Below are 17717 nucleotides of genomic sequence, written 5' to 3' on the forward strand. Positions count from 1 at the left end.
GCCTCAAAGCAAGCCACCAAAGGGAGACCCAGATATTTCAAAGGTAATGAGGTTGTTCCACAACCCAAGACACCAGCCAAATCACCCACATTATCTACTACGCCTACCGAAACAGCTTCAAACCAGAAACAACTTCAAAGCATACAAGTAAAGCTCGAATGGATCAAATGTGATCAAAGTTTGCCCCACAGAATACCAAGGTATCATCTGCAAACAAAAGGTGAAAAATGTTAACCCACTCAAACAATCTAGCTCCCATTGAGAAACTCGAGATAAAACCACTATCAATAGAAGCAGCAATCATTCTGCTAAACGTTTCCATAACAATGACAAAAAGAAAAAAGAGACAAAGGATCACCATGCCTCACCCCTTGAGAGCTGCTAAAGAATCCAGAAGGAGTGCCGTTAATCAACATGAAAAAGCGAACATACAATATACAATGCTTTATCCAAGAACATCATTTCTCCCCAAACCCAAACCTCCTAAGTAAATACAAAAGAAACTTCCAATCAATATGATCATAGGCCTTCGCCATGTCCAGTTTACAAAGCAGCCCTAATTCACCAGATTTGCTATGACTATCCAAGCATTCATTCGCAATAAGAACTGAATCCAGGATTTGCCTACCTTGAACAAAGGCATTTTGAGGCTTTGAGATAACCCCATCAACAACCCTTCTCATCCGATTCGCGAGAACTTTCACAATAATCTTATAGATCCCACTCACAAGACTAATAGGATGGAACTCCTTAAGCTCAGAAGCCCCAGGAACCTTCGGAATAAGAGAGATAAATGTAGCATTAAGGCTTTTTTCAAACTTACCACGAACATAGAAATCTGAAAAAACTGCCATAATGTCATTCTTAATCACTTCCCAACAATTTTGGAAGAAAGCCATAGAGAAACCATATGGACCTACAGCCTTATCTCTACCATGCCTTTCACCACCTCCAACACCTCCATTTCCTCAAAAGGAACTTCTAGCCAAGAGACCTGACCCGCCTCTAAAGAATTAAAAGTAAGATCATCCAACCTAGGCCTCCAACTACAACGTTCAGAGAACAAGGACTCATAGAAATGAACAACATGGTCGCGAATGACGGCTTGATTGGATGAAAGAGAGCCATTAATAGATAAAGACTCAATGAAATTGAATCATCTATTCAAATTGGCAATCCGATGGAAAAACATACTACACTTATCACCCTCCTTAAGCCAGCGGATCCTGGATTTTTGCCTCAAACTGATTTCCTCTTGTAAAAGAGAAGTCTCCAACTCACTAATAATCAACCTTTTCCTTTCCTTCTCTTCTTCTACTAAGCCTCTCCCTTCCTCCAATCTATCCATAGCCTCCAGTTCTTCAACTCTCTCCTTATTAAGAGAGTTCACGTTGCCAAATTCATGCTCATTCCAGCTTTTGATATCCACTTTAAGGCCTTAAACTTCTGAGCCAGAATATAACTCGGGGTGTCATGGAAGTGATAAGACAACCACCAAGACCTCACCCTATCCACACACCCATCAGCTTCCAGCCACATATTCTCAAACTTGAAAGGCCTCTTGGCCCCTAGGAAGCAACCATAGTCGAGCAAGATGGGAAAATGATCCGAACACAATCTAAGCATCCTCTTCTGAAGCAAACTGGGATATATGACTTCCCATTCCGTAGAAACTAAAAAGCGGTCAACCCTAGACCAAGAGGAAGTGTTGGACCGTAAAAGCGTCCAAGAGAATATCCATAAGGCCCTGCTCAGAGATGAAGTCCGAGCACTCTGACATCGCAAGATTAGGGCGCACACCACCCGACCTTTCGCTTGGGAAATAGGTGACATTAAAATCACCACCCATACACCACTGCATATCCCACTAGCTAATAAGCCCAACCAATTCCTTCCAAAGAAAACATATGACATTATCAAGATTCAGACCATAGAGCCCCGCAAAGCCCAAACAAAATCGTCCTCCACATTTCTAAACGAATAGGCCGCAACAAACTCTCCCACACAAACCTCTGGCTTTATGACCACCCTTATATCCCACATCAGCAAGATGCCACCTAAAGCCCCTCTGGATGCAACATAACACCACTCGACATAAGGGCAACCCCACAAGTTTCTCACAAAACTGCTGGAAATGTACTTCATTTTAGTCTCTTGAAGACACAGAATGTCCACCTTCCACTACCTAAGTAGATTTCTCACCCTCAAACACTTACCACCCTCATTCAACCCTCTCACATTCCCAGAAATAATCTTAGGCTTCATGAATAATCTCTACGAGCCCTCCCCTTAATTCTGTCCCGAGTAACACTTCCACTGTGAACATCATAATTAATGGAAGAAAAAAGATTATTGAGTTCTCTTGTACCTTTCTTTCCCGCATTTGAGGCCGCAACAGCTCCCTTCTCTTCATTATTTGCAATAATATCCACAAACAAAGCCGATAACTTCCCTACATACCCTTCACACAAATGGCCTACATAATGGCTAAACTCCTCTACTAGTTTCATGGCCCTCTCAGAGGATTGAGGCCCCTCCTTCCCCAAAAACTCCGATGCTGGACAACACAACAATGGGGTATGCTCCTCCATCACATACAACTCCAACTCCAACTCCAACTCCAATCCCACCAAATTAGTCTCCGTAACAAGTGGAGCTGATTTCTCCATAAAATGTGGAGAGTTAAACACCTCAAAACTGGCCTGGATACTCTCACTATCCGTAGCATTGCTGAGGTCCAAAGGAACTTCCAAAAAATCCTCTACCATCCCCTCCACCCCCTCTACCATCCCAACATCCAAAACTGCCAAAGGAAAACTAGGACCCAAACTAACTACCTCTTTCTTGCAAGCTCCCATGGGAATGGAGTCTGCCGGCCCACAAGCCTAGGCGCCTCACCCCTAACCACATTTGAAACTACACCCTCATATTCAACCCCCTCACTAACAGCCAAGGACGATTGTGCCTGGGGAATAACCCCCACTATCGACACACCTAACGGCTATGACAAGATTCCAGGAACACTACCGCCACCCAATACTCCAGCCGAAGTTGAACCCACCCTCATCGGCGCCTTCACCAACAATACTAGAGATCTATGGCCAACTCTAGACGGCCCCTTCCCCAGCAAACCCAGCCTTGTCCTAGCTGAAACTGTCAATCAGATACCGTCCATATATATTTAGCCATAATTAGTCTTTCTATTTATGGCATGTTCTTTGTATTATAGCTATAGTATATTGTAATTAATAGGTAGATTTTAGTTACCTTATTTGTTTCCCTAGATTGCTGTAATCGCTGAGATACAGCCTGTAATTACCTAGATAATTTCTATATAATATGAGCAACCCTCACATTGAGAGGTATTCAGTACAATTGATATGGTATCAGAGCCTAAATCATCTAAATTAGGGTTTAGATTCGAGTTTTTTTTTTGAGTTGGGTCGGGATTGAGTTATCGGTCCCTTTGGCTGTCGGTAACTTCAAGGGAAGTTGTCGATAATTCAGTTGAGGGTAGGGAATTTATTCTTACCTAAATTTCTGGAGGATTTGGGGCTGTCAGCATGGAGGTTTTGGGGCTGCCGGAGATTTCTGGAGGATTTGGGGCTGTCGGCGTGGAGGTTTTGGGGCTGCCGAAGATTTCTGGAGGATTTGGGGCGGTCGGCGTGAGGTTTTGGGGCTGCCGGAGATTTTTGGAGTGGGGCTGCCGGAGATTTCTGGAGGAGTTGGGCTGTCGGCGTCGATCTCGCTCTCGTCGGTGACGCTCTCGTTGCTGACGTTGTCATCACTGGCTGGTTCCGTTGCCGGGGTGGACTGTCGCTGGTTCTTGCCTTCTTGGTGCGATTTTGGTGTTGAGGAGCGTGGACTGTCGCTGGTTCTTGATTTCTAGAGAAGCGTGGACCGTGGTTTAGTGGGTTGCTGTTTTGGGTTGATTTCTGGAGGAGCGTGCACCGTGGTTTAGTGGGTTGCTGTTTTGGCTTGCTGTTTCGGCTTGGGCTTGCTGTTTGGGCTTGGTTGCTGTTTTGGGTTGCTGTTCTGGTGGGCCTGTTACTCATTTATCAGGTTTTATAATTTCTAATTTTTATTTCATTATGTCTTCTAGCGAGACTTTTGGGGTTCGTTTTACTGGAAAAAATTATTCTGCTTGGGAATTTCAATTTCAATTATTTGTTACGGGCAAAGAGTTGTGGGACCATATTGACGATAATGATCCAGCTCCTACGGAAGCTAAGGATTTGGCTAAGTGGAAGGTCAAGGATGCACGTGTGATGTCTTGGATCTTAGGGTCTGTTGATCCTCTTATTGTGCTCAATCTGAGGCCCTATAAGACTGCAAAGACTATGTGGGAGTATTTGCTGAAGGTTTATCATCAGGACAATACTGCATGCCGCTTTCAGCTAGAATATGAGATTGCTAATTACACTCAAGGCAATCTCTGCATTCCGGAGTATTTTTCTGGTTTTCAGAATTTGTGGGGAGAATTTTTTGATATGGTTTATGCGAAGGTACCTGCTGCACCTCTCTCGGTTGTTCAGGCTGTTCATGAGCAGAGCAAGAGAGATCAATTCCTGATGAAATTACACCCTGAATTTGAGGTTACTCGCTCAAATTTAATGAATCGGGATCCTTCGCCATCTTTGGATGTTTGTTTTGGAGAATTAGTTCGTGAGGAGCAGCATCTTCTCACTAGGCTACGTTTTAGCACGATTCCAATCCAAATCCAGTAGCCTATGCAGCCTATGGGAAAGGAAAAGGTAAGGATATGCGCAAGGTCCAGTGTTTTAGTTGTAAGGAGTATGGTCATATTGCCGCCAATTGTGCAAAGAAATCTTGCAATTACTGTAAGAAATCGGGCCACTTTATCAAAGAATGTCCCACTCGGCCTCAGAATCATCAAGCTACTGTTTATCAGGCTACAGTAAACACCTCTGCTGCTCCAGTGATGTCCTCAGCCTCTTCTTCTGCGGCGGGATCAGCTGTTCTTACTCCTGAAATGGTCCAGCAGATGATTATGTCAGCCTTTTCTGCCTTAGGGCTCCAAGGTAATGGTACTATTTTGTCTAAGTCTTGGCTTATTGATTCTGCAGCATCCAATCATATGACCAGATCGTCTGATACTCAATGTTCGTCCATATCATGGTTCATCTCATATTCTTTTTTTTTTTATAAGTAATGTATTATAAATCAAAAAAAGCGCAAAGCGCCTCTAAGTACACAATAAATGTACAAAGGAACCCAACCAATCACCCTAACAAACCAAAAACCCAGAAAAACCCCATCAAACCAAACACCCCACCAACAAGGTATACAAGAGACCCAACCAAAACCCAATAAAAGCCCTAGTGCATCTCAGGTGGAACCCTAGTGCACCTCAGGGGGAAATGAAAAAGCATTTTTCGACCCCAAAAATCCCCGCCGACGCCGGCCCTTCACCGGAGAGATGGAGCAATCCAGATTATTGAGCTCCCTCAACCCTTTAACCTTAGAAGCAGAAGCTTCAACCTTAGGAGCAGAGACTTCAACCTCAGCAAGCAGGGCCTTGTTCTTATGCAGCTGTTTTGCGACCTTTTCCTTCACCCTCCGAGTATAAAACAGTTGAGACGTGGATATAGAGGAGTAAATGGGAGTACCACTCTCTGTCATGCGAGGAAACGGACGGCTAAGACTCCTCCCCATCTCCGCCGCCCCATTGAGAACGGAAGTAGTCGAGAGAGAAGTGCAGCACTGTGACGAGAGCAAGGAGGTAGCAACAGGGGAATGAAGACCCAGCTCAGCCACCCCAAAGGAAGGCGAGACAGTAGAACCTACTTGGACCTCCACCGGCACAGAGGGAACCGGAACAGGGTCCTTTCCCTTAGAGGACAAAGAAGAGTCCTTCAACACCACCGGAGAGGGAGAGACAGCTCTCGGACCAAAAAACCCACGACGAAACAAACCTTTCGCCGGAGAAGAAGGACGAACAACCAGAACCTCCCCCCCCCGAAAAAGGAACCTCCCTATCCCTGCAAAGAGGGCTCGCCGGAGAGTCCACCTCCCAAGGAACAGAGAAGGCCTCCTTGAGAATAGAAAGACGAGCCGAATCAGACATCTCCGAAGACACAGTCGCACCCAGGCAGGCTTCAGGCATCGCAGAAAGAGCACCCTCCCAGTCCCTGCGCACCGAGCTCGCTGATAAATCCTCCGCAGAAAGGAAAGAAACAGCCCCCTGAGAGGACCCGTTATCGGCAGACCCATCAATCTCGCCCAAAACTCGCACCGGAGAGAGAGAGACCTCCGCCGGGGAAGACCCATCGCCGGAATCCAAACCGGTAACATGCAAACTCAAAGAAGACCTAGCCAACGGCTCCAACAACTCGTCAGAGACCAGAGGAATCCCCGGAGAAGGCACCAAGAGCGACGCACACGCAGAAACAGACTCCCGAGGTAAAGAAAACGAGACTAAGCCCAGCTCCGAACCCGGATCCGAGTTTTGGTTTGGATCCGAGTAATCCGGATCCAAATATTGAACCGTATCCAAATTTTGACCCAATCCCACTTCAGAGACCGACCCGGAAACACAACCCAAAGCAGAGTTTGATAGGCCCAAAAAACAAGCCCGTTTACTCCTGCGAATGGGCTTTGAGACAACCCCAGCACGGACCCGGTCCAACTTACGTTGGATTTGCCCTAGAAGCCTCAACAACCCACTAATGCCGATCTTGCCCTTCTTCTTCTTCCTCAAACTCACTGACCCAGCCGCCTCCGCCAGAGGAGAAGGCAAGCTCTCCAACGCAGAGCAATCCACGGCAGAACGCAACCCCATACCGTCATACTCCGAATCCCAACAAAACGACCCCGGAAGCAAATCGAGAGACCTCGGGTACTCAACTGCTCTCGCCTCGACGCTCGGAGAAGATCGAAGAACATCCACGAAAGACCTCCCGGAGTCGACCCCCAAAGAAGGAACATCCATGAGAAACCCCGCCGAAGATGGAACCCCAAACTCCGCCGTACCATCCAACTTGATCTGGGCCGCCAACAGTTGCCGAAGCTCTCCCGCAAAACGCCGCCAGCCCCTCCCAAAGCGTCCCTCCGGAAGCGAAATGACTCCCTTACGACCACCCTCAGCCAACACCGATACCTCCAAGAACCTACCGGCCTTATTACCTCCCCCGTGGACCATCGTGGCCTTATCACCCTCACGGTAAGATTTGGCAATTTCTTCCTTCACCTGAACCTGAATCGCCGCTTCCACCGTTTCCACCAACCACGACGAACATCGAATGCTTGCAAAAATATACCCCACGAATCCTTTTCTCCTTTCCTCCAGACGAAGGTTAGGACACCCAACTTTTGCCGAGAGACAGAAGGTCTTAGCTTCAAAAGAGAAGCTGCGTTCCATAACTAGTGCGACGAACCCTAACGCGCAGCACCAGCCGCGCCACCGTTCGCAGAAATTCAACTTTCAAAAATTCAAATTTTGAAAATCATCCGAGTCTAGAGAGAGAGAGAGAGACATTCTGACCGAGAGATGTCTTTCTCATTCATCTCATATTCAAGTAGCTAATGGAAGTCATTTAGCTATTAATGAAGTAGGAGATATTAATCCTTCATTCAGAGATGTTTATGTCTCTCCTGCCCTTTCTAATAGTCTTATTTTAGTTGGCCAGTTAGTTGAAAAAAACTATGATGTCCATATCTCTCATGATGGTTGTCTTGTGCAGGATCAGGTGTCGGGGAAGACAATCGCGAAGGGGCCTAAAGTTGGCAGACTATTTCCACTGCACTTTTCAATTCCTAGTTGTTTATCTTTGGCTTGTAGGACAATTAATACTCCGAACGAAGTATGGCACAAACGTTTGGGTCATCCAAATTCTGTTATTCTGTCTCATATGTTAAATTCTGGTTTGTTAGGCAATAAAGAACGAGTTTCTCAAAATTTGTCATTTGATTGTTCTGTATGCAAACTTGGTAAGAGTAAAACTCTTTCGTTTTCTTCTCATGGTAGTCATGCTACAAAATGCTTTGATGTTGTGCATAGTGATGTATGGGGCATTTCTCCTGTAATTTCTCATGCTCGATATAAATATTTTGTAACATTCAAAGATGATTTCAGTCGATATACTTGGGTCTATTTTCTTCGGGCCAAATCCGAGGTTCTGTCTATTTTCCAGACCTTTGTAACATATATAGAGAATCAATTTTCTACAGGCATTAAGATTTTGAGGTCTGATTCTGGTGGAGAATACATGTCGCACGAGTTTCATGATTTCTTACGCCACAAAGGAATTGTCTCTCAGCGCTCTTGTCCTTATACTCCTCAGCAAAATGGGGTGGCGGAACGAAAGAACCGCCATCTCTTGGATGTTGTTCGTACTTTATTACTTGAGTCCTCTGTTGCTTCTAAATTCTGGGTTGAGGCATTATCTACTGCCGTTTACTTAATTAATCAACTGCCCTCTCAGGTCTTGCAATTTGATTCTCCTTATTATCGTTTGTACCATCAGCATCCTAGCTATCTTAATCTGCATACTTTCGGATGTGTTTGTTTTGTTCATTTACCTGCTCATGAACGTTACAAACTTTCTGCTCAGTCTGTTAAATGTGCTTTTATGGGTTATAGTGTTTCTCACAAAGGTTATGTTTGCTATGATCCTTGTTCTGACAAATTTCGTATATCTCGTAATGTTGTGTTCTTTGAGCATCAATGTTTCTTTTCTACACATGTTGAATCATTGCCTGAGATTAGTATTCTACCTTGTTTTGATGAATTGCCTCTTCTGCCTGAGCGGTTCAAACCTGGAATTGTGTATACTCGACGTCTACCAACTTTGCCCCTTCCCGAGACTGACCCTTCATCTGAAATTGTTCCGAAAACTTCTCCGATTGACCCGCCATCTGAGACAGTTCATGAGTCTGGTCCTCGACGATCTGCTAGGGTATCACGTCCTCCTGATAGGTATGGTTTTCCCCACACTTCCTTTACTACTACTTTATCTTCTATTTCCATCCCTACATGTTTTTCCGAGGCTGTTAAATATGAATGTTGGCGAAAAGCGATGGATGAGGAACTTCGGGCTCTCCAAGACAATCATACATGGGACATGGTTCCTTGCCCCTCTCATGTTAAAGCCATTGGTTGTAAATGGGTTTACTCGATTAAGCTTCGCTCTGATGGGACTCTGGATCGGTATAAGGCCCGATTAGTTGCTCTTGGGAATAGGCAAGAATATGGGGTGGACTATGAGGAGACATTTGCTCCGGTCGCAAAGATGACTACAGTGCGTACAATTATTTCTATTGCCACCTCCCAAGGCTGGCACTTCACCAGATGGATGTCAAAAATGCTTTTCTTCATGGTGATCTCAAAGAAAATATTTACATGACTCCTCCTCCGGGGTTGTTTTCTTCTCCATCTGCCGCTATGTGTAAATTGAAGCGATCTCTCTATGGCTTCAAATAGGCTCCCCGGGCATGGTTTGAAAAATTCAGGTCTACTCTGCTTCGCTTCTCCTTTGTCCAAAGCCAATATGATTCTTCTTTGTTCCTTTGCAAGACTCCGACTGGTCTTGTTCTTTTACTTGTGTATATGGATGATATTGTCATTACGGGAACCGACTCCAGTTTGATTGCACATCTCAAGCGGAATCTTCAAGACTCTTTTCATATGAAAGACCTTGGTCCTCTTACGTATTTTTTGGGGTTGGAGGTGCACACTGACTCTTCCGGTATATTCTTTAATCAACACAAATATACCCAGGACTTGATTAGTCTAGCTGGTCTTCAGGATTCTTCTTCGGTGGATACTCCTATGGAGGTTAATGTGAAATATCGAAGTGAGGAGGGTGATCTTCTCTCTGATCCTACTGTGTTCCAACAGTTGGTAGGCAGCTTGAATTATTTGACTATTACTTGGCCCGATATTTCCTTCACTGTCCAACAAGTTAGCCAATTTATGCAAACTCCCCGCCATCTCCATTTAGCTGCTGTTCGGCGTATCATTCGATATCTTCGGGGCTCTTCTGGCCGTGGATTGTTATTTCCAACTGGCTCTTCTCTTCGCCTTGTTGCTTATAGTGATGCGGATTGGGCAGCATGTCCTAACACTCGGCGGTCTGTCACGGGTTGGTGCATGTTTCTTGGTGATTCTTTGATTTCTTGGAAGAGTAAGAAGCAAGCTCGCGTTTCTAAATCATCTACTGAATCCGAATACGGGGCAATGTCTGCTGCTTGTTCTGAGATTGTCTGGCTTCGTGGGCTTTTGGCTGAGCTTGGTTTTTCTCAAACTGATTCTACTCCTCTTCATGCTGATAATACTAGTGCCATTCAAATAGCTGCTAATCCTGTTTACCATGAACGTACGAAGCATATTGAGGTAGACTGCCATTCTATTCGGGAAGCCTTGGACACTCGTGTTATCTCTCTTCCTCATGTTTCCACTGATCTCCAGATAGCTGACGTCTTCACGAAGGCTATGACACGACAACGTCATCAGTTTCTTGTGGGCAAATTGATGCTTCTTGATCGACCAGCATCAATTTGAGGGAGGATGTCAATCAGATACGGTCCATATATATTTAGCCATAATTAGTCTTTCTAGTTATGGCATGTTCTTGTATTATAGCTATAGTATATTGTAATTAATAGGTAGATTTTAGTTACCTTATTTGTTTCCCTAGATTGTTGTAATCGCTGAGATACAGCCGTAGAGGATGCCGGAGGGACTGCTAGCGACTGACTCTGAGAAGCTTGAGACTCAACGGCAGAGGATGAGGCTCCTAGGTCGCTTGCCTTACTTGCAACCCAACCCTGCTGGACCTTTTTGCGCCGTGAAAACGGCCCAGCTAATCTCTTCCCAGACTTCAAGGCTCTTCTAGGCCTTGCACCCACCAATGAAGCCTTGTCCTTCAAAGTCTTACTGTCTGAGCTTTAGGGACTTCCTCAAGAGCACTAGGGCTGACTTGCAAAGGGCCACAACCTGAAGTTGGTATTGGAACAGTTCTTAGTCAAGGAGAGAAGCCGGTGGCATATTATAGTGAGAAGTTGAGCTGTTCCAAGCTTCACTACAATACTTATGATGTGGAGTTCTATGCATTAGTGCAAGCCTTGATGCATTGGAGTTCATATTTAGCCTACAATGAGTTTATCATGTACTCTTGTGGTCGTGGGTTCGAGCCCCACGGTGGGTGTAAGTATTGATTTGTTTACTTATCAAAAAAAAAAAATCATGTACTCGGACCATGAAGAATTGAAGTGCATCTTCATAGTCAAGATAAGCTGTCATCTAGACATGTTGATTGGTCAGAATATATCCAGCAGTTTTCTTTCGTCACAAGCATAAATCTAAAGAGTTGAATAAGGTGGTGGATTTGCTTAGTTACAAGGCGACCTAACTACAATGACGACAAAGGTACTTGGATTTGATCTAATGATTCTCTGTCTACTGATCCATTATTTGGTCATATTGTTAGTAAGGTGGCACCTGAACTACGGGATGATTTTCTCTTACATGATGGGTTCCTTCTCAAAGTAAATCAATTATGTATTCCTAAGATTAGTTTGAGATTGAAGATTATATAAGAACTGCATAATGAGAGTCACATAGGACGTGACAAGACATTCAAGTTAGCATTGGGCAAATTTTATTGTCCAAGCATGTGGAAGGAGGTTCCAAGGTTTGTGGAGGGCCTTCAGATTCACCAAGTTTCAAAAGGTACACCTACTAATGCTGCCAATTTGTACATGCCACTTCAAATTCCAGAGCAACCATATACTAATGTGAGCTTGGATTTTGTGTTGGGGACCAAGGGCACAAGTTAATGATTCCATCTTTGTTGTGGTTGATCAATTTTCTAAGATGACTCACTTTATAAGCTTGCTAGAAAACTTCTAATGTTGTGAATATAGCTCAATTGTATTTCCAAGAGGTTTATCAACTCCATGGGTTGCCATCGTCTATAGTTTCTAATCGAGATACTCAATTCCTACTTTCGGAAGTGTTTGTAGAATTTATCCAACACCAAGCTTGATTTTAGCAGTGCCTATCACCCTCAAACCAATGGGTAAACGTAGGTGGTAAATTGATCTTTGGGAGGTTTGCTTAGAAGCTTGGTGGTTTATTGTCTAAAATATGCGATCAGAAGCTATTCGAAGCTGATTTTGCCTATAAGAGGTCTACCAATCAGAGTACTGGTTTTAGTTCGTTCTTTATTGTCTATGGAACTAATCCTCGTGCTCCATTGGATTTAGCACCTATTCCTAATTTGAAGTGGGTGAATACTAAGGCTGAAGATCCTTGCTCAGATTCAAGAAGTTCACAAAGCTACGGTTCAAAGTTTACAAGACTTTGTGGCTAAATACAAGTGCTGACAAGAAGCAGCTCGCTGTGGAATTTGATGAAGAAGATTTTGTATGTGTATGGCATCTCACATCGCCTAGGGATGGAGATGTGCTTATATGTATATTTGCACCCTTCTTAACACCAACGCATTTTAAAGCCGTGATGGTCATGAACTCATCGGAACTATGCAATTAAGCGTGCTTCTGCGAGAGTAGTACCGGGATGGGTAACCTCTTGAGAAGTCTAGTGCGGGGGAGCCAAAAGCGGACAATATTGTGTATCATTAGGGGTGGGACATTACATATGGGCTGTTTTGACTAAGAACAGGTTTCCTTTCGGGGAGTGTAGCAAGCTTGCTGCACGGAAGATTGAATACATGGAGATCATTGAGAACATTAGTCTTGGTTGAAGTTTACAACCCACATCAAAACATCCGACATGTTCAATATCAAGCATCTTGTTTCGTACACGGGAGAATCTTCTGATGAGAATGCGAATTCTCTCCAACCCGGGGAAGTTGATCCAAATTAAGTTGTGTGTTGTGTTCTATTTCATGAATAAATCAGAAGAAGGCAACGTCATCTGAACTAGGTCTAACATTCGTCTGAATGAGCCTTTAGGCTGAGCTTTAGGAGTGACTCCAGGGAGTATCGATCAAAATGGCGTTCAATCAATGTCTGAACGAGCACAATGCAATAGCATCTAGTTGTAAACTTGGACGGAACTTATCTAAATTAGTAGTAAATCTAAGACGTTTGGTTGGTAGGCCGTTCAATCCTTGTTCAAACAGGAGTATACATAGAAGCTTCATTTTGATGATCGTCCGAACGAGTTAGTACCCTCTTCCGAACGAGATCGTGACCTGATCGTTTTAGTAGGGTTACAACTCTAGTTTTAAAAGAAACCTAATAAGGACGGTTTAGCGGTTTAGACTGCAGTTTATGTTATATTTTTCATTAGTTTTCAGAAGAAATACTCAAAGGTTAAGTTTTCTTCTATTTTGCCTCAATTCCTTGATTTTAATCTTGGTTTTGGGAAGAGTTGTTAATCTTATGTTGTTTGGTTTTGGATCCACCACAACCATGTTGCATCATAATGCATATCAAGTGCAGCTTCTACCCCACCTCAACATTTCTAATGTCTTCAATGTGAAGATCTTATCACCTTACTTTGCGGCTGAAGAAGATGTTTCTGTAACTGTTCCAACTTGAGGACAAGTTTTTTTTAAGAAGGGAAGTTCGATGCAGGGTATTTTCAATAATGTTTGAGTGTTGTTGATTGTTAGCTGTTTTGGGCTGTCCTTTGCTTAAGTAACCAGGATGTAAGGGTAGTATAGCATATTATTAGTCATAGAAGAGTATAAATAACAGAATTCCAACTCATGTAATCAGTTTTTCAATTGTAACATAATTTCATTACCAATAACCAACATATGCCCAATTATCTCTGATTTCCAGACAGGCTATTCTTCTCCAAACCCTCCCAGATCCACTATACAAAAAATAATAATTTCTAATTACATTAACGAGATAACCCATAAGATCATGAGATTCACTTTATTTGACTTATGAGAATAGGTGAAACAATTATAACAAACTACTAAGCTAAGCATTGAATCTAAGCAGTAAGTAGAATCTCAACACAAGATAGCTTTCCCGCAAGAGTAAAGTCAAAAAGGATATCCCTGAAAACCTAAAAGATTAATATCAGTGTTTTCTATTTTGGTGCCATGAATAAATTTTAATTGCAAATAGATAACTAACGGCTAAAAACTAGAGATGCATACTCTTGATTACAACATTATACCTGTCCCGCAGTAACAGTCTCAACCCATGGATATGTCGACTCACCCTGCAAATGAGATAAAACTTCATGAGGGTATACTCTCATTCCAAAGATGTTTGGACATATCAAGCTAAAACAAGAAAGTCAACCACACTGAAGCAACTAAGTACACCTTTCTGCAACTGAAGATTTCAACTACCGCCTCCTTTAATGCCTGTTTCAGGAACACACTAACAAATATACCTCATTTCCAATGGTTAAGAGTAAAAGTACAGCTAGATTTTCTAATAAAATGTTACCTCTTGTTTAATTGGAAGCTTGTTGCTGTTAACTAGAACTAGTTTAAGACTCCCGAATAGGTCATAATATGACAGATCAATCTGCTCAATATTTGAGAATTCAGGAACAACGAAATTTCAGTTGGACAGGCAAGCTAGAATTGAAAACAACAATTTCAGGACCTTACCTTCAATGGCAAGAGAAAGGAAAAATAAATAAATTCCAGAATGAGTTAACTGCATTATTATTAAATTGAAAGAATCTGACAGAACATCAGGATCATTATTATTATTATTATTCGGGGGGAGGGGGGTGGGGGTGTTTGAGGCAGCCAATGGATCAACTTACAAGATACACAGACCGCATGAAAGGTTATATCTAACTGCTTCCAATTTTTTTACTATTTTTTTTTTTTTTTTTTTTGATATAGATATTTTATTCCATTTAGCAAATCAAATAATTAACACCAAGTTTAAATATATAAATTATTCTTAGTCCACATTCAAACATGCAGAATAAGTTACTCAATGCAATACCTTAACAATTGAGAATTTAAAACATAGAACACACCTCATCTACAAAAATTAAGGATGACTGATCAATTTGACATGATTCAATCAACCATCTTATTTCAGCATGAGAAGTTAGCTCTGCCCTCTTCATGTTGATGACAGGCACAGTGCACAACTGGTTGCTCTTGCATGTTTCATTCAAGTAGAAGGCGTACATGATGGTCGAAGCAACTACTCCAACATCTGTAAATAGTCAGATTATGTTAAGTTGGACTAACAAGACCTTTTACAATTTGCTTACATACTGGTTGCCTATCACAACGTATTCATAAGCACCATACACTGCATATATTCTTGATTTCACTTCTTTCCTTCTCAAAATCTTTTCATTTTAAAGTAATAGGATAAATTTGCCCTTTCCATCAGTATATGATGATATAAAGAACCTTAAATTGCCTTGTGATTGAGAAATCTCAGTAAAGTATCACACTTGCTAATATCAGGTACAAAAGGAACTCATAATATATATTTTTTTCGAAAGATAAACAGAGAAGTTTTATAAAAAGATAACGGATGCGAAAAAAAAACAGAAAAAACAAAGAAAATAAGAACCCCCAAACACCAAACAACCCAACCAAAACCAGCCCACAAACCCTGAACAAGATTACATCACAACAAGAGCCTTCTTGCTTTTGCCCCGACTAGATCCACGACTCCTAGCATCAAAGTTGATCGAGCACTCTAAATTCTTCAACTCCCTGCTCCATCTAAGCTTGGGAGAGGGAGGAATGGGATCTGGGACCTCATGACGCAGACCCTGATCCACTTGAGCCAAGAGGTTCAAAAATTGCATCGTCTCCCATCAAAAGAAATCCCCACGGCTTGAAGAAACAGCGCTGCAGCAAGAGAGAAAATAGCTCCAACAGAATCACCTCCACACGAAGAACCTCCCACTTCACAGGAAGAAGACAGACTCCAAGGCAAGTCCAGCAAAAGCCTAGGCGGGGGACCTAAGTCTAGCTGCTTCTCACCCAAAATCCCTCTCTCCGAAGATTCACCCACCTCATAGACACAAGAAGACTGACTCATCCCTCCAAAACCAGACCCAACTCCCCATATGTCTGGGCAACCGTGGGTCTCTGGATCACACTAGAAGCGCTCGGGAGAAGAAAACCTTGCCAAAGTAAACTAGTCAGGAGTGGATTGGACTACAGTCTCGACCAATGGCTTAGAGAGAGCACCCATAGACTTTTCGACCGCTCCCTTCCCTGGTGCCGACGTGGGCCGGACTACGGTCCCGACCAACGACTGAGAAAGAGCACCCAAAGACTTTTTAAGTGCTCCCCTCCCTCTAATTTCCTTCGCTCTCCGATAATATCTTAGCTCCAAAGTGGAAACCGAGGGGAGGATAAGAGTCCCACTATCCGACATCTCAGAAAGAGACACCCAGAGCCTTTCCCCCAACGCAGCCGCCCCTACAGAAGAGGCACCTACAGGAGACCCATCAAAAGAGAAGGGCAACGAGACAGCATCTGACAAGCAGGAAACCTCCGGCGACGAAGAAGCGGCATCAACAGCAGAACTCTGCAAGCTGGAAAGAGCCGAAGGGGAGAGGAGAGAAAACGCTTTCTTTGAAGGAGTCATAGAAACTCATAATATACAAAAGTTGTATATCGAAGTAGTAAAATTACACAGTAAAATATATAATTAATATCCCATATATTTACTAGTTTCCTCTAATGCTGAAAATTGTATTTGTATATATCAAAAGAAAATCAATTACTATTACTGAATTCCCTACAAATTAATAAAGGTTAACCCAACTATTAAAGCACTAAATGCAACACTATCTGCAGAGAGGTTATCAGGATATTCATTGATGCAGGAGCATCTTTAGCCCAAAGCAAGGAAGGCTCCCTAGTCTATTTAATCCAGTTCATTAGTTATCTCAAGACCAGTCTTTCACTATTATGTTATGCTTTATATTATTATGTTTTAGTATTTTAAAAAGGTCATCTGACTAGCATGTGACTTTTCATGAAGTTGGATGATTAAGATTTATTTGTTTTATGAAAGATGAAGGGTTAGGATTCTAGGGTTACAAAAGCCTATTATAAATAGCCTCGTTTGAGTCATAGGCAATACCGGACGTTCCACAATGATAGTCGGCACGTGAGGGCACGTCCCAACCTAATTGTCATATGATTTTTTGCAGTTTTGCCTTTTGGTTAGTTAGCAATGGGTTACTTGGGTTATTTCTACGTTGAAGCAAAATCTTTCGAGCTTCTATCAAAAGAGGGGGGGGGAACTGTAATACACTGATTACGTTTCTAGTGTTTAGGAGGGAAAAGTGTTTGAATTGGATGTGATTCAATAGAAAAAATGGATGAGAAATGGAGTTTGAATTATGAAGTATTATTGAATCAAGCCCTAAAAGTAGTCATAAAGATTATTTCGAGTATGATCACACTCCTGGCTACAGATTAAGCTAGCTAAAGTAAATGCTTTCGTCAGATTTGAAAGCTTGAATGAATTACTGAATAATAGTATTGGGCTTTTATACTAAACTGACCGAGATACAATAGGCCTATCCATAGGATAACAAAACCCAAAAACTGTTACAACTAAAATGGTCAGAATATGCTCTGAACCAGTCGGAAAACCACTAAACTGGTCAGAAAAGTCACCAAACCGGATGAAAAAGATGCTGAACCGGATAAAATATGTACTAGATCGGACGAAAACCATCTAAACCGGCTGAGAACCAGCCAAACACCACTCCAGCAATCTTTATCTAGGATAGAGAACAACAACCAACTGAG

General features: G+C 42.7%; 1 protein-coding gene across 2 annotated transcripts in view; it reads right to left on the reverse strand.

Annotated features, from left to right (window-relative positions):
* Positions 1-15313, reverse strand: part of LOC132172946 (uncharacterized) — a 75853-nt gene extending 60540 nt beyond the window's left edge. For both annotated transcript variants that reach the window (XM_059584509.1, XM_059584508.1), the window contains exons 1-4: positions 14954-15313; positions 14404-14484; positions 14277-14318; positions 14126-14170 (exon numbers count right to left, since the gene is read on the reverse strand). In XM_059584509.1, coding sequence (XP_059440492.1) covers positions 14126-14170; positions 14277-14318; positions 14404-14484; positions 14954-15112 — 327 coding nt within the window. In that variant the 5' untranslated portion in view covers positions 15113-15313. The remainder of the gene's footprint in view (positions 1-14125; positions 14171-14276; positions 14319-14403; positions 14485-14953) is intronic.
* Between the last annotated feature and the right edge of the window lie 2404 nt (positions 15314-17717).

The sequence above is a fragment of the Corylus avellana genome, chromosome ca2 (assembly GCF_901000735.1).
Source record: "Corylus avellana chromosome ca2, CavTom2PMs-1.0".
In the NCBI taxonomy this organism is placed as follows: Eukaryota; Viridiplantae; Streptophyta; class Magnoliopsida; order Fagales; family Betulaceae; genus Corylus; species Corylus avellana.